At 42.4% G+C, this 20,861-nt stretch overlaps 1 protein-coding gene across 5 annotated transcripts in view; it reads left to right on the forward strand.

The window, feature by feature from the left end:
- PTPRB (protein tyrosine phosphatase receptor type B) overlaps window positions 1–20,861 on the forward strand; it is a 74,359-nt gene that overhangs the window by 50,641 nt on the left and 2,857 nt on the right. For 4 of the 5 annotated variants that reach the window (XR_014516566.1, XR_014516567.1, XR_014516568.1 and 1 more), the window contains 13 exons: window positions 95–338; window positions 3,514–3,620; window positions 4,854–4,953; window positions 5,454–5,537; window positions 5,639–5,656; window positions 5,788–5,869; window positions 7,204–7,294; window positions 11,487–11,563; window positions 13,702–13,836; window positions 14,539–14,661; window positions 15,396–15,559; window positions 15,920–16,055; window positions 20,727–20,847. Coding sequence is in view for 1 of the 5 variants with exons in the window: in XM_083463201.1 (XP_083319327.1) it covers window positions 95–338; window positions 3,514–3,620; window positions 4,854–4,953; window positions 5,454–5,537; window positions 5,639–5,656; window positions 5,788–5,869; window positions 7,204–7,294; window positions 11,487–11,563; window positions 13,702–13,836; window positions 14,539–14,661; window positions 15,396–15,559; window positions 15,920–16,055; window positions 20,727–20,847 (1,482 nt within the window). In the remaining 4 variants the exon portion in view is untranslated. Of the gene's footprint in view, window positions 1–94; window positions 339–3,513; window positions 3,621–4,853; window positions 4,954–5,453; window positions 5,549–5,638; window positions 5,657–5,787; window positions 5,870–7,203; window positions 7,295–11,486; window positions 11,564–13,701; window positions 13,837–14,538; window positions 14,662–15,395; window positions 15,560–15,919; window positions 16,056–20,726; window positions 20,848–20,861 lie in introns of all 5 variants that reach the window. The other variant, XR_014516565.1, reaches the window with a different exon arrangement.

A 20,861-nucleotide genomic window follows, 5' to 3' on the forward strand; every position in this document is an offset into this window, starting at 1 on the left:
CAGGTCTGTAATTTCATCCCCACAAGCCTTATTCTGCAGTAATAACACAGTATTTAACTTCCATTTTTTAACTTTTCCAATCACCCCTTTCTAGGCAGTGAAGAACGGAAGCCAGAACAGCATCACCCTTTGCCTTCTTACTTGGAATACAAACACAACAACTCCATCCAAATCTATCAAACAGATTATTTTGCAAGTAAATGCACTGAAAGCCCTGACAGCGTTTCAAAGAGCTTTGATATTAAGCTTGGAGCAGAGATGGAAAATCTGGGAGGAAAGTGTGATCCAAATCAGCAGAAATATTGCGATGGGCCACTAAAACCCAGGACTGCCTATAGGTCAGATTTAGTGCGGTAATCATGCCACAAAAAATGTGGCTTGTCATTTGGAACTGTGCTCTCTGGAAGCATTTGAACTACCGAAGATTAATAGCCTCTGTTGCATGATGTTATCTGTGCTTTACTGTGCCATTTATAATAGCTTTGCCCTGCTCTGTCTCATAGATAATGTCTAAACACTTCCTTCACCCATGTCTGTCTATCCTGCAGTGCATTAGATAGAGGACTCTGTAATGTGTCATTTTCACACTGATCAGTGAACGTGCTAATCCCTCAGCAGAAAACCTTAAGATGGTCCCTAGTCCTCATTTGCAGTATAAACGTGTTCAGTGCAGCTAAAATACCAGCATACACATGATGGATACTTTTGAAATTGTGGGCAAAATATACTAGACTCTTTTGTCAGTGTAAGACCAGTTGCCAAACTCAAATGGTCCAAAAATCATGATCAAGTTATTTTTCCATTTCTCCCTCCCTATCATAAATCCTAAAAGGGACACAGGTGGCGCTGTGGGTTAAACCACAGAGCCTAGGGCTTGCTGATCAGAAGGTCGGCAGTTCGAATCCCTGCGACGAGGTGAGCTCCCGTTGCTCAGTCCCTGCTCCTGCCAACCTAGCAGTTTGAAAGCACGTCAAAGTGCAAGTAGATAAATAGGTACCGCTCCGGCGGGAAGGTAAACGGCGTTTCCATGCGCTGCTCTGGTTCACCAGAAGCGGCTTAGTCATGCTGGCCACATGACCCAGAAGCTGTACACTGGCTCCCTCGGCCAATAAAGCGAGATGAGCGCCGCAACCCCAGAGTCGGCCACGAATGGACCTAATGGTCAGGGGTCCCTTTACCTTTATCATAAATCCTGTTCATTTGCGAGAAGAAACTCCAACTTTGTAGGGTCTGAGTTTTTACTAGCCTATTTAAACTACTGTCTATGGTACGTTTTTCTCTGAAATTCTCAGACTAGAAAAATGATCTCATGAAAGTATTACCAGTTGGATAACTTTGCCATTGTTCCAGTTTAAAAACAGATATAAATGTACAATATTTTCTTTCTTCATTTTCTGATTGAGTGTGGAGTTACTAACCAGGGTCTACCTATTAGTATGGGGCTGCTGAATAATCTGTTACAGCCCAGAACTTAGGTTTGCTGTGCCAACAAATACGTATTTAGGATAAGTGTACCAAACTCTCTGCCAGAACAAGATTAATCATCGTAATGCAGAACTTTAGAATCAGAGTGCCAGTTCTTTAGAAGGTGGGCCCAGTTTTCCCAATGTATTATGTAGCCAACTTTGACTGAGAATTGACAATGATAAAGCAAAATAAGCAACACTGCACATTGGGTAGTGAGACTAATCATATGTGGTTTCTTTCATCTCTTAAGTGTGCATTAGTCTCAGTGCAAAATGGGCCAGCATGTCTCCCACTCTCTTACAGGTCATTGCAAAACTTTTGTTATCATGCATTTCCTCTGACTATGTTCAAAGGGCTTTTTGAGCTTGCTTGCAGGGCTATCCCCTAAAACAAGCAGGGAGCATTTGTGGATTATGAAATACCCTGTGCAGTTTGTGATCAACATATCCAAAGACAAAGGCCAGATTCTGCATTGTGGTTTAGCAAACAATCTGAAGCACTGTATGCAGCACAGAGAGCAAGCAGTACGATTGAGGTGCAAGGAATTCATAAGAAAAAGGTGGGGGAGGGGTTAAGCGCAAAATCTCAGAAGCATCCTAGGTTTTTGCATTCCTTTCTTTCTTAAATTATTAGGAGCGAAACTGCAGAGAGCTCAGGAGATCCATGACTGGATTGCTCAAAGCCCTTTTATTTACAAAAAAAGAAACCACAGAGGGATTGGATTAAGCCCACAGTGCTAGAAAAGCAGGCTTAACTCTTTCTAACAGTTTCCCTTATTTAAATCACACACGCACAAATAGTCTGAAGTTGCTAACGGTTGTAGAATAAGAGGAAAGCAGGTACAATTGGGAATGGAAGAGAAATCTGATTAAGTTTGCATTTAGAGGCGATCTTCCCCAATCTAGACTTTCCAAAACAATATGAAAATCAGAATGCAGCATTTTTCCAAAAATCGCACTTCTCCAGTCAAATAAAATGTAAAATGTCTTAGGGTAAAAAGGGCATAAAAACACAGATATTTGTGGAAATGACATACAAAGATGCATTATATTCAAGGAAATGCTTTGAGAGCCAGTATGGTGTAGTGGTTAAAAGCGATAGACTCGTAATCTGGGGAACCAGGTTCACGTCCCCGCTCCTCCACATGCAGCTGCTGGGTGACCTTTGGCTAGTCACACTTCTCTGAAGTCTCTCAGCCCCACTCACCTCACAGCGTGTTTGTTGTGGGGGAGGAAGGGAAAGGAGAATGTTAGCCGCTTTGAGACTCCTTAAAGGGAGAGAAAGGCGGGATATCAAATCCAAACTCCTCTTCTTCTTCTTTGCAAAAATGTGTGCGTTAGGAGAAATTCACACTGAAATGTTGATAAATTTCCATTAGGACTTTTAGTGTGCATATGCATGCATGTGTGCAAACTGATGTAGATATGTGGATAACTTAATTTAGACTTGGAAATATCAGAAACTGAGAGTAACCAAAACAGCTTTGCTGACCTCTTGCTGCAATACAGGCCCTGTATCCCAACATTACCACTGCAGCTAATAGTAGCTTTGAATGTGGGGTAATTTAAGTCAAGGAAAGTACACAGAGGAGAGGATGGGAAGCGTTAAAACTTCTTCTCCGTCCCCACACTTCAAAGTGTTGTGGCCTTGGCCCAATATGGGCACATTACAGATGCTTTCTGGCTGGCTGTTGCATCACTCTAAAGCAGTAGGAGATGGAAATGACTAGTAAATTACAAGTAGTGACAGGTCAGAAACCTGGCTTTGTATATCTTATTACTTTGTGCAGCCTTTAATACAGAACTGGGGTCCTTTGGCCCTCCAGATATCATTGGCCTCAGTCCCAGCCACGTGGCTTTTGGTCATGGATCATGGGTGTTGTAGTCCATCAAGATCTGGAGAGCCACAAGTTCCCCAGCCCTGGTTTAATAATCAGTATTCCTATAACCCTTAATAATTCAAATGCTTCCTTCCATTTAGGACTATCATTGTAAATTATACATCCCAGGGAAATCTAATTTTAAAAACCATTCCCCTTCTTTCCAGGATCAGCATTCGGGCTTTCACACAACTCTTCAAAGAAGACCTGAAGGAACTTCCTGAGCCCCTGTTCTCTGATACCTATTTCTCTTTGCCAATTGTTACCGAGTCAGGTCAGTTTCCCTTCCTACTTATGAAGCATTTCAAGGTATCTAAAACCTGAGCATTTGATGGAGACAAAAGACAGCAGGAAGGGGTTTGTAGAGCTCTATGTTGGCCAAAAGTGACTTTCGTCAAATCCATCCATTTAGAAGGCTGATTCAGCCCTGCTGTTTAATGAGAACCTGTAAGCAACATGGTTCATGCCGTCTTCAGTTGGAGACTCTGTAGCAAGCCGCCTTTGATGAATCTCTGGAGAGCGTCTGCTGTTGTGGAGAATGTGGAAGCCTGCCTCTTGATAGGGACTGGTCATCAGAAGATGATTTTGCAAGTCTAAAAGCATGGTTTAATTTCAGCCAGTGCTGACTGGGACTCGTAAAGTTTTATACTGTTCTGCTTTAAGGATTTCTTTTTCTTCGCTCCTTCTTTATTTAAGCATTTTCTGCATTTCATAATTACAGTACGTACTTTTGAAAGCTGAAATAATATGGGTTCAGCACTAGAATGTTTATTTTTAACACAGTTATCCCCCCCCACACACACACACTTGTTTTTTTTGTTTTTTTGTGTGTGTGTTTTTTTTGTTGTTTTTTTTGCTCTTCATTCAGGAGTTTCTATATTGTGGTTTGACCAAATGGTCACAGGTTGGTTTATAAATTTAAATTTAAATAATGTTGTGCCTCTGCATTACCGTTGGCTTGGAATCACAGGTAGGAAGATAAAACAGGAGATGAAAGTAACAACCCCTCTTCTGCTGTTTGTCCTGGTAACTGATAGAATACTTCCCTTTGCCCATGAAGGAATTAGGTATTGCTAACCCTGATAGCTATGTTCTCCCTCCACAGTTGGAGACAGTATGCTTCTGAATGCCTGCTGCTGGGACCCAAGGGGTGGGAAGAGTGTTGTGGTCTGCAGGTCCTGCTTGCAAACTTCCCTTAGGTTTCTGGTTGGCCATCTAAAGGCAGGATGCTTGACAATATGAGCCTTTGGGGCAGATCCAGCAGGGCTTTTCTTACGTTTGCTGAAACTGCAAACTGAAATAACAACAACAGTATAAGCAAACTGGCAGTGGTTCTAACAGTTACATAATTCAGTCGAAACTCCCATTGTGTGCACGCACATGTGTTTGCATGTGCAGATCCTTGCTAGGAATTGTATCAGAAAACAGCAAAAGGTAGACATAGACTATTATATCATGACCTTTCTTCTAACTTTAAAACTCTGATCCGTGTATACAATTGTTTCAGAGCCCTCACTTGGAGTTGTTGAAGGGGTGAGCGCTGGTCTGTTCCTAATAATTATGCTGGTGGCTGTCACTGCATTGCTTGTCTGCAGACGAAAAGCAAAGTGAGTAGAAATTCACATTTATTTATTTCTGGCGCCAGAAAGAATAAATGTAAACTTATTCATCATGCAATGTAAATTTCACTTTATGACAGGTGCTCTAAATGCGAGAACTACGATTTTATAGTTGCACCTTTTGAAGCTATTCCTCAGTAGGTCCTAAGCGCGCACGCGCTCTCTGTGTGTGCAAAGTTCTTAACCCAAGGTACTATTTCTGGGTTAGCGGAGTCTGTAACCTGAAGCGTATGTAACCTGAAGTGTCTGTAACCCAAGGTACCACTGTACTGTGCTTTGAAGAGGAGATACATCATGTGCAAAGCAGCAGCATCACACAGAAAAATAGAGGAGTGTGATGTTGCAATGATTCAGTCTTTAATTGTTCTTGTAACAGACATGATTTGCTTTCGGCCACAGGAGGTGGCTGTCCTGGCAGGGCAAAACAACATATCTCCCTCACTAGGGCACTAGATGTAACAAACACTTGACAACTTCTTGTGTTGCAGTAGTGGCCATGAAAGACCAACGGTGAGAATGAGCATTCGCAGGGACAGACCGCTCTCTGTTCACCTGAACTTGGGACAAAAAGGGTAAGGTCAAAGTGCTTGCCCTGGCATCCTTGAACAATGCAGTCTGTCTAATCACCACCTGACCTTTTCTTTCTTTTTCTTTCTTTCCAAATAACCTGAAGGAGCCGGAAAATGTCCAGGTAAGAGCCAATGCTAAGTCATCCTTTCTACTGCGTTGGAAAATACTGGCTCTTTGTTTTAATAATGCGTTAACATATGGTGTTTTCTTTCTCTCCTTGCCCCTCCCCACACCCTGCTTTGAATGTTTTAGCCCAGTAAAAGTCAGTCAGTTTGAAATGCACTTCACCAAACTCCAAGCAGACTCAAACTACCTCCTGTCAAAGGAATATGAGGTAAGGACCAAACAGAGTGAAAAGAATGGGCTGTTTAGGTACATCTGGCTATCATTCACAATGCATTGACTCAAGGCCAGTCATATTAAAGGAGACCGAATCAGTGGCGGTTGACATACACAGGGAGAAAATGTTGCATTGTTTGGGAATAATAATAATTATTATTATTTTATTTTATTTGTACCCTGCCCATCTGTCTGGGTTTCCCCAGCCACTCTGGGCGGCTTCCAACAAAGATTAAAAATACATTAAAATGTCACACATTCAAAACTTCCCTCCAGATGTCTTCTAAATGCCAGGTAGTTCTCTTTGACATCTGATGGGAGGGTGTTCCACAGGGCGGGCGCCACTACCGAGAAGGCCCTCTGCCTGGTTCCCTGCAGCCTCCCTTCTCGCAATGAGGGAACTGCCAGAAGGCCCTTGGCGCTGGACCTCAGCGTCCAGGCAGAATGATGGGGGTGGAGACGCTCCTTCAGGTATACTGGGAATCAAGATGGAAAGGGACATGACATAGATAGCAGCAGGTGCCAGCAGGAGGTATCAGTGGATTAGGGCTCTAGGGCCTAGGCTAAAAAATGCAGGTGCCATTTTGGGGTCCTTGCTCAACAGTTTTCAGCAAGTGACACAAACTGTTTATATCAGCATTTTGACCTGAAGTGGCTGCTGAATATTACTGTGCACTATTTGTTCCTCCTGGTTTGTCCCCTCTCTGCTGTTTCTCCTTTGCAGTACCCAACAGTATGTATATATGGTGCTTTTCCACTCTTGGTTGGCATTCATTGGGTCTCTGAGCAGTGCAGCTCATCCATCTTTGTACTTCGCCCTCAGGCATCCCCTCTCAATCTGATTAAGAAGAGCCATCCTGGATCATGCCCATCTTGTGCAGCATCCTGTTCTCACAGAGGCCAACCAGTTGCCTATGGTGGGGGGCTGGCAGGACACCTGCGCAGGACCTGAGTGGAACATCACATTCCTTTCTTGTGATTTCCAGGTTGATCCTCTATGGACAATACGAGTACATTGCATGTCAGCCTCCAAAGTCTTTATTATTTGCATTTATTTAAGCAAGTTCCTAAGTTTCTAAGCAACAGATTCATCTGGCATGATGAGAAGTGGCTCTATTGTATAGTAGCTTAGCACTAGAAATTGCCTTGGAGAGGTGAGGATCAAAGGCTTGAAGCACTTGGTACTTGGCACAAACCCAGAACTGCTTGAATTCAATCACACATCTGTTTCCATCCTTTAGTCTTGGATAGCTGATGTGCTATAGAGACCATATATTAATATAATTTAACCATTTTCATCTCCCCTTTTCTTTCTTTTGGATTTTGCAGGATCTAAAGGATGTGGGTCGAAACCAATTGTGTGACATAGCACTTTTGCCAGAGAACAGAGGGAAAAATCGATACAATAATATATTGCCCTGTAAGTTTCCTGCTGGATGCAAGCCTTTTCTTTTTCTCTTCCTACATCTTTTCAGCAAGAATAAGAGAGACAGGAAATAGGGATATCCTTCATCCCAGTACTTCTACCTGGCAGAAAAGCACCACTCCCATCAAGGGGTCTTAACCCTTTGATATTCATACTGCAGGTCGCATAACGAGAGAACTCTCTCACTTCGCACCCAAAGTGCAGTGACTAATAATGTTCATCTTGGTTATGAAAGGCTTCAGCCGTTAAAGCAATTTTGCTGAATTGTCACTGTTGATGGTAGGCAGATGTAGCAATAAATAGCAACCTTTGCATGCATGGGTGGTTTTATGTGATCAGCCAAAAGACAAACAGCCGAGTTTAGTATTTGCTCAAAAAACCCAGAAACCAAACCTGTTCTAATACGCCCATAAATCACTCAACCAACATTACTGATTTGGTAGGCAGTAGATTTTTCTTTTATCTATCAGAATAAATTTAAAGTCCACAGAAAGATTAATGGACCATGACTTTAGAACACAGAACAAGTGAAAGTAGGATGCGTTTTCAAAGAGTGCATGTGTTTTTTTCATCTACAAACTCTAAGAACTCTACTGCAACACGTAGAGAAGAGAATAGCAATAAAAACAGGGTCTCCATAGTATACTCTCTCATGTTTTGGGAACATTTACTGAGACAGTGAGGACTCCCAAGTCAAATAGCCAAGATAAGAGGAACAGCCTCCCTCATCTTGACTGGTGAAGGCGTCAACCGAACCTTCCATGACATCTTTTTGAAGGGTCAGTTTAAGAGATCAGAGAGAAGATATCCCAAAGCTAAGAAACTTCTCAAGCAACATTTCCGTTTTTAGTATAATTTCATGTGGGAGGGTTTTTCTTTCAGCTATTAATAAAAGTAGTACCCAATGTATCCAATAATGAATCTTTGGAGACAAAAATCTGGGCTACAGTGTTGTAACAGAATTTAGCCCCATGGTGAAGTCCGCATCTCAGCTTCACACAAGCAAGTGTCCTGTCCCATAAATGCAGACTTGTTTGAGAAAAGAACTGGGGACAGAAGATCTAATTTTAATCCACAAAACATGGTCATATGACTCCACTCTGTCCAGGAATAGAGGTTTTGTGGGAAATCCTAATCGGGCAAGCTTATCATATTACTTGCTTGCTAAAAGGTAATAAGAGGAGAATGAAGAATGCAACCAATTTTTATGGCTGCAATGAAATACATTTTTCATTTGCTGCTGTGCCTCCAGAAGACTTTTGTGCACTGTGAAACCTCAACAGCTGGGCATGTCTATATGCTAACCGGTCCGCCATCTCTCTTCCTTGATCTTGGAGTCATGGAAGAATCAGCTCATCATCATTTCTCCCCTCCTTGCACCCTCTTGTACCTTCTGCTACCTAAAGTAGTGTCCCAAGAAACTCAAAATCTGGAACCTGAAAGCTGCTCCAAAGCCATCCAGTATAGCCATCCAGTAGTATGAGGAACTGCAGTCAGGAAAAAGAAAACACAAGAACACATGGAGATGTTCTTGCACAAACCCAAGGAACACTGATTCCTGGTTCTCTGGCTTTGTTATAAAATTGTCCATTATATAAGATACAAAAGAAATAGCCTGATGACACATCTAAAAATCTACATGTATATTTCTTCTATATTGTCAATTCCTGCCTTAGCTAATCAGAGGTTTTGCAGCCAGTTGGAATAATTCCCAGTATATTTGCCTGTAAGGATTAATTTCCAACCCCATATTTCTGCATCGTGCTTCTGAAAGTTTTCAGCTACTATATTTCACCAAAAGAGAGGGCAGCCAGATAAAAATGAGGACAAGATTACTCCACCTTTAATTGTTGTGTAACGGGGAAATTCTGCAGGTGTGACTTTCATGTTGAAATTCCTTCTTCTACACAACTATTAAAGGCCCAGGAATCCTTTCCCCCCTAAATGACCATTATACTAAATGGTTATTCTTAAATAACCATGAAGAGCAGGGATGTCCAACAGGTCGATCACGATCTACTGGTAGATCCCCGGAAGGTTTTTGGTAGATTGCAGTCGATCGCTGGGACCCTTTCCTTAGTGTAGGTAAAATAGAATCCAGCCCGCTCCCTCACCCCGCCCTCCATTGTTGCACAATCTGCAGAATGGAAGACAGAGTTTACTCAGTTGAGGCTGTTTGTTTGCCCAGCGATCTGTTGGTGAGTGGCTGGTCCACTTTCTCCCTTGAGCTTAGGCTTGAATTTCCTCCTTCCTAAAAAAAGCTCAACAACCTTTACCCCCCAAAAGTGGGTAGATCACTGCCAGTGTTTAATTCTGTGAGTAGATCTCAGTCTCTTGGGAGTTGGCCACCGCTGATGAAGAGGATAGTTCTGTGTGGTAGAGGTGAGCATACACTGGAAGAAAATATGCTGTAGATCAGGCATCCCCAACCTGCGGCCCTCCAGATGTTTTGGCCTACAACTCCCATGATCCCTAGCTAACAGGACCAATAGTCAGGGATGATGGGAATTGTAGTCCAAAACATCTGGAGGGCCAAAGGTTGGGGATGCCTGCCGTAGATGCTTATAGTTTCAGGACACATCGCAGTATAGCACAGAATAGCTATCCTTTCTAATGAGGGCCTATTCCTTCTATGATAGCACAGATTTGGGGTTTAGGTATCTGCCGCTAGCAGCAGTTGGGCAGGGCAGCATTGTTCAACTGGCTTCTGAATGAACAGTATCATTGCCACTTACCAAGAGGGGGAGGGACAAGGCATGAAGAGCCCAGTGTGGGTGTGGCAATGGAGGCAACTCAACACTCCTGCTGCCTCATCCCTCTTCCTCTTGGTAAGCGGCAGTAGCGCTCTCCATTCAGAAGCCAGATGCAGAGCTACAGTGGTGCCTCGCAAGACAAAATTAATCCGTTCCGCGAGTCTCTTCGTCTTGCGGTTTTTTCGTCTTGCGAAGCACGGCTATTAGCGGCTTAGCGGCTATTAACGGCTTAGCAGCTTAGCGGCTATTAATGGCTTAGCGGCTTTAAGAAAAAGGAAACAGACTCGCAAGAACTCGCAAAACGTTTCGTCTTGCGAAGCAAGCCCATAGGAAAATTCGTCTTGTGGAACGACTCAAAAAACGGAAAACTCTTTCGTCTTGCGCGTTTTTCGTCTTGCGAGGCATTCGTCTTGCAAGGTACCACTGTATTCCCTGCCTACACCACCCACCAACTGCTGCTGCCCACTGGGGTTTATAATCCCAGTTGTGCTTGCTCACTACACCTGCAAGTCAAATGGCACTCAAGTCTCTCCTATGCTAATTCCTCATAGGGAACCACAGGTGTGCAGTCAACACAGAAGGGAAATTGCTCAGATGCAAAATAATGTCGAATTAACCCATTGTCCTTTTCACTTGAGAGTCAGTGTGGTGTAGTAGTTAAGAGTGGTAGTCTCGTAATCTGGCGAACCGGGTTCGCGTCTCCGCTCCTCCACATGCAGCTGCTGGGTGACCTTGGGCCAGTCACGCTTCTCTGAAGTCTCTCAGCCCCACTCACCTCACAGAGTGTTTGTTGTGGGGGAGGAAGGGAAAGGAGAATGTTAGCCGCTTTGAGACTCCTTAAAGGGAGTGAAAGGCGGGATATCAAATCCAAACTCCTCTTCTTCTTCTTCTTCTTCTTCTTCTTCTTCTTCTTCTTCTTCTTCACTCTTGGGTATTACTTTCCATAGTTCCATGTTGCTGTCATATGTTGCAAATTCTGGCTTGCACCCAGCCTCATTCTGGGCTCTGATAATGGGGCAAATCCATTAGAGCAGCCTTGGAAGCAAAAAACAAAGAAAAAGGCTTTTTCATCCTCGCAATATTGTATGGAGTTTTACCATTTTTGTTACTTACCAGAACCTCAGCCACTAGTGATTTTGGGGAGGTGAAAACTTTGTGGATTTTTAAAATAATAATAATAATAATAATCTAATGCATTTTTTGTTTAACCTTTAGAGTCATTAGCATGATTTGTCTCCCAGTTAAGAAATTCCAGGCCCCCATTTCTAGCATGCCTAGATGAAACATACTGAATAAATATGGACCATCATTGCTACATACAATTGGATATTTAGATTCCCACCTTGACTGTCAGTACATATTCATTGTTATGCATTTATTAAAATTAAGGGAACCAATAGTGAAAATGTTTTTGCAATGAATCTCTTCCACAGATGACACAACGAGAGTAAAACTTTCAAATGTAGATGATGACCCATGCTCTGACTATATCAATGCAAGCTATATCCCAGTAAGTGACTCCATTCTTCCTTTTTACAGCTCTTTTAAAAATTGGGTATTTGGCAGCAATCTTTACTCAAGTTCATAAACCTCTAATCCTCATACCCAGCCCAGTTATACTTACAATCCAAATTTGAAAATTGTGCCTGGCGGGCTGCCATAGAATTGAAATTCAGTAATCACTTAAGGCCATTTTCTGGACTTTCTGTAGCTTTGTGTGTGCAGCATTAGAATCAGCCAAGAACAACTTTTTAAATATCTCTGTCTTTGTGGAACCTCTACAGATAGGTACAACTGTTTGGCACACAGTGCCCGAAATTGTATTTCATCTTGAAAGCATGCATATCTTACATTAAAGCACAACTGGCAAAGATTACACTCTCATTTGTCATAAATGGCAGAATGCCTCCAGATCCATAGATCACCAAATAATGTCCTATCCGTGGTGGTCTATCTACCTCCCACAACCTGTGATCTGGTTTCTAATCCCTGTATTAGTGTTTTCCTAAATCACATTTACGTTTTGCTTTCGTCTCATAAGGTAAACCAGTGTTCTTCAACCATGGGTTCCCCTGTATTGTTGGACAGCATCTCCCATCATCCTCAAACTGCTTAGCCAATCATGGGGGATTCAGAGACCCAAGGCTGAAGGACAATGAGCTATACTGTTGTGAACACTCAATGTTAAGATTTTCACTCTGTCATCTATTGTAATTATATTTGTGAACACTCCAGAAGACCTTGATGAATTGATTGGGTGACTTTGTTGCCATGACATCCCAGTTTAGGATATTATTTCCGTTGTTATTGATCCTGCCCATCCTTCTGTTTACATAATGGTTCTCCTTCTCCCATTCTATTCTCATAATGAACCTATGAGGTAGGCAAGATAGGGACAAGTGGCCGAATTTCACCTAATGAGTCTGATGGCTGATGAGGGATTTGAACAGCTTTGGCCATGCCAGTGCTCCCCAGAAGCTTTGTACTACAATTCCCATCATCCCTTGCCATTGCCGATGCTGCCTGGGGTTGATGGGAAATGTAATCCAAAACAGCCAGAGGGGGGCAGGTTGGTAAAGGCTGGCCTAGTACAATACAGATAACATGAACAAGAGGAGCTAATAAATATCTCCCAACAAGATCCAAGTTGTTGGGTAAACTGAATTTACTGTGGTCTAACCCACAGACCCTTGGGCTTGCTGATCAGAAGGTCGGCGGTTCTCCCCGCGACAGGGTGAGCTCCCATTTTTAGGTCCCAGTCAGATGAGCAGAGTATTATTATTATTGTTAACATTATTATTAATAATGGAATAGGACATCCCTATTTTCATCAGAAGGGACATAGGTGGTGCTGTGGGTTAAACCACAGAGCCTAGGGCTTGCCGATCAGAAGGTCGGCGGTTCGAATCCCCACAATGGGGTGAGCTCCCATTGTTCAGTCCCAACTCCTGCCCACCTAGCAGTTCGAAAGCACATCAAGTGCAAGTAGATAAATAGGTACCGCTCCATCAGGAACGTAAACGACGTCTCCATGCACTGCTCTGGTTTGCCAGAAGCGGTTTAGTCATGATGTCCACATGACCCGGAAGCTGTCTGTGGACAAACGCCAGCTCCCTCGGCCTATAGAGCGAGATGAACACACAACCCCAGAGTCATCCGCGACTGGATGTAATGGTCAGGGGTACCTTTACCTTTACTTTTAACATTTTCCTTGGGAAGAATCAGTGGATAGGCTTTGATCATAATCTGGGCCAGAGTGCTTGCTGTTGTTTTTTAATTTTAAAACCGTTAGTCTTTTTTTTACCTAGAGCTATTTGTCCTTCAGGCATCTTTTAAATAAAAGCCTGCTCTCTCCTCTTGCATCATTCTCTGTTTTGCATTGTGTGAGTTGATCTTGAGAGGGCAAGGACGATTGGCTGGTGAGGAATGGATGGTATTGTTTTGCGGCATGGTGCTTGGAGTACAGTGCCTTTTGATCCCGGTGATTCAATGCACTGACACATTCTCTCTTTCTCTTCTCCAATCACCTAACTGCTCTCAAGCCTCGAAGCAACCTTCAGCACTGTGCTTTAAAGCCAGTTATCCAAGAAAGATGCCTCTGCATACAACGACACTATCTAAACTAATCATAGGTTTCTAAATTGGCAGGGCAATAATTTTCGCAGGGAATATATCGCAACTCAAGGACCTCTGCCCGGCACAAAGGATGATTTCTGGAAAATGGCATGGGAACAGAATGTTCACAATGTTGTCATGGTAACCCAATGTGTTGAGAAGGGTCGGGTGAGTAAATAGCTTTCCTGTTTCTTGATTACATATATGTATCTATTTCTCACACTAGCACTTGAGATAACCCAACCAGGGTCAGGACATGTTGCATTCCACATCGTGTAAAGAGCTTCACGACAGATGCATGAAAAGATCTACAGAAGTTAATCCAAGTAGCCTTCTGGCTTGGAGCCATTAGTCCTCCAGTGGCAGATCAGTGTGCTAATGTGATTATCTTCCAGCAGGAAGGCAGGGTGTGGATCAGCGATGCTATTGATGCACAGGACAACTGTCATTTTAATGTGAAATTGCTACTCTTTTCCCCATAAGAAATGAGTGAACATTGACATGACAGAAGATAGCAGGGTGTACCTGTTGAAGCGTGGCTAGTTGCATGGCTTACTGTGGGAGAATAATGAGTGGGCAGCACTAAAAACCCTCTGTCTGAAAGCACCCTAGCATTCTACAGTTGTAATTTGCATCCTGATAAAATCTGCACTCTGCTTCTAGAAGAGAATACATCATAATTTGTGCCATCCATGTAACTGTATATAATTGTCTATAATTTGCTGGGCCTTTTAAAGTTAAATATAAAGAATTCACATCAACTGATGTTATGTTTTGTCATTTTTGTTTATTGATTACCAAAGGGAATATAGGCATAAAAGTAAATCTATTCTTCTGATAGTAAAAGCAGACTCTTCTTTGTTTCTTTAGGTGAAATGTGACCATTACTGGCCTTTTGATCAGGACTCCTTATATTATGGAGACTTAATAGTCCAGATGCTATCTGAGTCAGTACTCCCAGAATGGACAATAAGAGAGTTTAAGGTTTGCAGTGTAAGTATAATATAACTATTTTAGCAAGCTTTCCTCAAAAATAAAGTTACACTAGCAGAGACTGAGTATTAAATAATCAACTGGTTCCTTGGGCCAGAAGTTAAAGACTAGGAGTCCCCCAATCCGATACTTATTTACCTGGGAGTAAGTCTCACTAAACAAAATGGAAGTTACTTCTGAGTAGGCATGTAAGAACTGCTCTGTGTAAGTTGTTTCTCACATTACAATGAAACATGAGATTATGTTTGTGTTTTGAAAAGGCATGCAGATATCATTCTACTTTCACAGCATGAAGCACCCAACTTTCAGCTAACTCTTTGAACTGTTAGATCTGACTAGTGTGTGGCAAATATGGCCTGGTTGCTGCTGTGTCATAAACTTAATATACCTACCTATCTGCCAGATCCTTCTCAGTTTTTCCTGGTCCGACTGAGAGCTATTTACAATTGAAATAAAAAGCCAAGTGTCATCCCTTATGTCAGGTGGGGGTGTGAGCTTTGGCCCTCCAGATGTTGCTGAACTACATCTGCCTTCATCTGTGGCCATTGACCATGATCGCTTGGGCTGTTGGGAGTTGAGGTTCAGCAACCTCTGGAGGGCCAAAGGTTCCCTACACCTCCCTTATCTGTACAGTGTGAGAACCTGCCCTCTGATACTCAGCGGAGATACACAGTGGTGTATATTGTCTGCTTTCTATGTCTAATTTTCCCCTCCGCCTTCAATTGACCTTATAGGAAGAGCAGCTTGATTCCTCTAGACTCATTCGTCAGTTCCATTACACGGTGTGGCCAGACCATGGTGTACCGGAAACCACCCAGTCCCTCATCCAGTTTGTGAGAACTGTACGAGATTATATCAACCGAACACCCCGTGCAGGACCAACCATAGTACACTGCAGGTATTAGCAGGACAACAGTGCTTTGAAGACTGGGTTGGGGGTGGGCAAGAGAGCATCAAAAAGTATTGGCCTTTATTTGCTTTCCAGACTCATTGAACAGGTAGGACTTCTGATAGCCAATTGGAAGTTTATGTCTTCCCCAAGTGCAAAGTGTACCTACCCAGAGATCATTCTTCCAACCGTTTTGCCGGTGGGCAGCACTGAGAAGTTTCCCTGCTTCTCTCTCAGTTAAAACACAAAGGATTGAAAAGATGGAAATACAAATGAGAGCTCAGCTTGAGCCTCCAGTGTCTATTTCTAGCCAGAGGAGGAAGAGGAGCAGCAAATCAGGAGACACACTGTTTCTGTATTCTTTTTCAGTGCTGGAGTTGGAAGAACAGGCACCTTTATTGCACTGGATCGAATTCTTCAGCAGTTGGACTCAAAAGACTCTGTGGATATTTACGGGGCTGTGCATGACCTGAGGCTTCACAGAGTCCACATGGTCCAAACAGAGGTAAGCATTATTAGGATGCCACTATTATCATACCACAATAACCGGAGAGTCCTTGCTAAAAACTGAATTGTTCGGTTCAAACCAGTGTATGAAATTCCAGCACACTTTTTCCACTCTCCAGTCTTCCTGGTCCACTCTTCTGGGTTTAGGTAAGGTTCTGGTGCTGCTGCTGCTGCAGCAGCAGCAGCAGCAGCAGCAATTGCAACTTTACCTTCCCACAAGCCCCTTCCCTCACCAGCCCTCCCCAAACTCTGCTTGTTTCCACCCTCTCCCTTCCTCTCAACAGAAATAAGTCTCCAGACCAGTGGTTCCCAACCTTTTTTTAGCCATGCCCCACCTAAGCATCTCTAAAATCCTGATGCCCTCCCCGTGACATATTAATTCTTATTATTCAAAAAGTGAACTCCTATTCACATGGAGGAAGCTTAAAGGGCCGTTAACTGTTAACTCATTCTCGAATTGCCCCCCTTAAAAATCAAATTGCCCCCCTGTGGTGTGTGTGCCCCACATTGGGAACCATGGCTCTAGACCATGTGTGAGGTTTCTCCAGCTCCTCTTCCTCCTGTGCCCTTCTTTCCTCAATTATACATCTTCTCCCTCACCTCTCAAATTCCTGGTCAGCTAGAAACTGCTAATCAGCTAGGGGAGGTGGTCAGCTAGCATAGATAAGCTGTTCTCATTTTTATGTGTTTTTATCTTGCATTTTTTATGCTGTGTACAAATGAAAGCTGGTATTCAAAGTTAATAAATAAATTGCTGGCCAGCTAGCAACTGCTTGTCAGTTATGGGAGGAAGTCAGCTAGCAAAGGTAAGCTAGGCACAGGTAACATTCCTCAAGGGCCAGAGTCTCTGTTCCCTGCTGTGATTAGAACACCAATTAAGGAAATGGAACGTCCCCCCTGCCATGCATATTGATGCAGGGGGTGTTGGCGGGGGTGGCAGTTGGGTAAAGCCTACTGATTCCCACACTAAGGTCATGATTCAGTCCCCCCCCCCCGTCCACTCAACCCCCTTGCTGAAAATGTGTGGTTTTTAAAAAATAAAAAACACCCTGCACTTAAGGGCACAGATTAGTGAACCAATGTATCGTCTAGGCCTTAGCTCATCCCTCTTTGTCTTCTTGGACCTCATGCATCATTTCCTAAAAGTGCTGAGCTCTCATGTAATGTCTGGATTTCTATGGCTATCCAGCCACCCGTCCTATAACAAAGCTTTGCTTGTACAGCAGTACCTTAAGTACCTTTTATCTCTCATGATGCTAGCTAGCCGCACTTCAACAGGAGGTTTTTTCCCCCTTCTCCTTTCTTCGCTCCTTTTTGTACACCTTCTGTATTGCACAGATGAATGCTGGTACTACAAAACAATCAGTAGCTGCTGCAGCTTAATTACTTAACTTTTCAAAATACGAGGGGTATGTACTTGCTCCCTAACAGCAGCCTCACAAGAAATGTAGTCCTTTACAATGAGGGAAGTGAAAGCAATTTTCACCAGCTCTGGGGAAGTGCCTGTTTCGCTATCCATTTATATAGACAGTAATTTACAGGCACTCTGGAAATGCTTCTAACAAATAACTAGGGATTTTTCCCCCCTCCATGGGTGAAATAGGGTCAGTGTTTCAGAGCATTAGGCTTAGTAGGGTAGACAATGGTTCAAAAGATGAGACATACTTAGGAGCTCTGTGTATGAGTGCTTAGAAAACCATCAGACAAACAGGCCGAGATAAAGAAGGATATATAACTGAAGATGTAGATACTTATCTGTGAGCTTATTACTTAGAAGCTGCAAGGTCAGAGGGAGAGACAACTTTTAGTGTGTTCTATTTATTTACCAAGCAGGTCTTGCCATCATTCATTATTATGGTATTGGGAAGAAGAGATCAGTCTCTTCCCAACATGTTGTTCGCAAGTGGGTAATAAAACAAGATGAGAGCACAATTCTTTAATTTAAAACACACAGAAAGAGAGAGAGAGAGAAGTCAGTCACATAATGCTATTTAATCAGAGCTACTAGAAAACAAAGAAAAGCAATGTGTACATTTCTGTGCTCTCTTAAGAGGTATTGCAATCACAGGCTAACCCAAAGTGAGCTAAGTGAGATACTAGTGGCTTTACTTGCAGTGCCAGTTCCCAGAGGTTGGTGCTACTGTTGTTGGTGAGGACACTTGCTATGCTTGCAATCAGGGTGCTTCCAGATAGGGATAGGTGCTCCTCGTGCATGCATGTTTGTTTGTTTAATGTTTTTTCCTCATTTAATCTGGATTTTCAGTGTAAAATAAGACAAGTTTAAAAAAAACAAAAAACACCCTGATGCCAGCTTCCCATTTGCAATATCTGAAGGACATCTTTGCAATATTAAGCCCCTATTTGAAACCATCACAGCATTATGCATGCTGCTGTGAAGTCCAGGAAAACATGCATCTTGCACCAGTAAAATAAAATAATAATATATGTGTTGGGCGGCTTCCAACACATATAAAAATCTAACCAAACATGAAGGACTTGGCTACATTGGTAAATAAAAATTGCTTTATATGCATTGTTTATGCTTTCTAAGACTGTGACACCAGCTGGGTAGTGTAGAGTTTCATTTTTGCTAAGCCGCTTTCATATACAAAGTTTACAGCGCATTTAACTGAAACACTTCTTTGATGTGTCTAGAGCCAGCCTCATAGTAACAATCTGACCCAATATAAAAAGTCACAATAACTTTAAAATAAACAACATACCAAGCAAAGCAACATTCAGCAATCCATCAGGATCTAATAGTAAACAGTCAAATTAAACCTCAGCAAATAATAATTAAACAGTTTGCACTTATCAGCCACAATAGAGAATTACAGTACATCTCCCTCACTGGTAGAGAACAGGGGAGGAAACAAACAGAAGGACCAATGGGATGGGAAAGTCTTATTATTATGCTGGAAATATGGAGTAGGGGAGGATTAAACAGGAAGAGTAGCAGAACTGGGAGAGCGGATTGTTAAAGTTCAGTGTTGTAGTCTGGGATCCTGCAAGCCTTCATTAGTTTAAATTCTTCCTGGTTCTCCCTCCCCTCCAACCAGGCACAATGAGAGAGGGACTGTTCCAGCGGTATCAGAATCTGGGTCTGTTTAATTTGTCAGGTTACGGTCATCTACAAATTCCTGTGTCTCTCTTACAATACAGAGACTTAGACTGTCCTTAGCACTGTTTGAAAATGCTATGGTGCTGTTGCTTGGATCATAATGAAAAATCCAAGTGCTTCCTAATAAATGAGATGCTCTAATAAGTTCAAGCTTAAGGTTTTTAACAGGCAAAGCTGAGAAGCCTGTGTTATAATTGTGGGGGAGATTTTCCATGTAGGCACTGAAAATGATTGCATTGCAAAAAAAAAAAAAAAAAAGACGCCTTAGTCACAAGGCTGGCATCACTCTGGAAAAATATTACCACTATTAAGATGATGAAAATCAAATATACATGCATTATTAATTTAATTAACTAACGGGGATGTTCTTCCTTCCTAGTTAGAAAAGTGAACTAATTTATTTTTAGATGGGATTTACAATAATATTCCAGTTATCTGGTATAAAAGTGAGGAGATGATTGAATGGTTTTGAGTTCTTTCATTACATTCAAAATTCAACATTTTGAACTTTACTATGATCCAAGCAGAATAGGAAGGAGGCAAAGAGGCCTCCACAGTCTTACCGCCAGAGTTGAGATTTGGTGACTTGCTGCTTCTGTCAAGGAAATGGACCTTTCAGATCTACCTCGCATGGCTATGGGCTAAAATGTACTGTGCAGTCATGCAATGCAGCTCATTTAAACCAATTACGCCCTCCTTACTTGTACATTTCTGGATCAAGAGGTCAATATTTCATAGCATTTTGGGGGGGCTAGCAAGAACTTACAGATGGATGTTGAAATAAACAGTGGGAAAATCTCCCCCCGCCCTTCATACTCTATAATCTAGTAGCATTACAGAAGTCAAGCCTAGGGCAGGAGCAACCATTCTGAACCATCTAATGTGGTGCCTGGTGGGGAGATAACATTCCATTCCAGTCTGGTGGTATGTCATCCAAACCCAATGCCTCCAGTCCACTCAGTTATTAGGAATTCTGGCCCTTTAACACCTTAAATTATGGGGGAAAGAGAACACTTGGATAAGAGGATTTCCCATCCTAATAAGCCAGCTGCAAAAGGCTGTCTAAGCTGTGAAGGAAGCAGGGAACCCCCCCCCCCAAACAACTTAATGATTCAGGTGTTGATTGGTATCAAGAGATGAGAGGGATCTGTCAATTTTTATTTCTCTCTGTTTCTCATTTTTCCAATCTTAAATTCAGTTTATCTAGTTTCTGTGCACATTTGCAATTTTCAAAGAAACCGTATGAAAATTCATAATATGGTGTGCATGCCTGCTAATATACACAGATTTATGTGTTATATGATTTTTTTGCAAGCAATTTGCACCCAGTGCATGCTCTCTCTTTAATATGGTTTGGTTAGAGAATGACAATGCAAAATTCATAAAATAGAGTGTGTGGTTTTTCCCAGGGAAAGCTGTTTTCCAGTTCATATATTGGTTCAGAAAGTCCAAAATGACCTGAACAAATATGTTCTCCTATCACTAGGAAAGGAAGACCTGAAAAAACATTTTTTCCTCATCTTGACACATTCTCTTCCTTCATTGTAGTGTCAGTATGCGTATTTACATCAATGTGTGAGAGATGTCTTAAGAGCAAGAAAGCTACGCAGTGAACAGGAAAACCCATTGTTTCCAATATATGAAAATGTGAATCCAGAGTATCACAGAGGTAAGGATATTTTT

The sequence above is a fragment of the Podarcis liolepis genome (genome assembly GCF_965112155.1).
Source record: "Podarcis liolepis genome assembly, chromosome: 10".
Classification (NCBI taxonomy): Eukaryota; Metazoa; Chordata; class Lepidosauria; order Squamata; family Lacertidae; genus Podarcis; species Podarcis liolepis.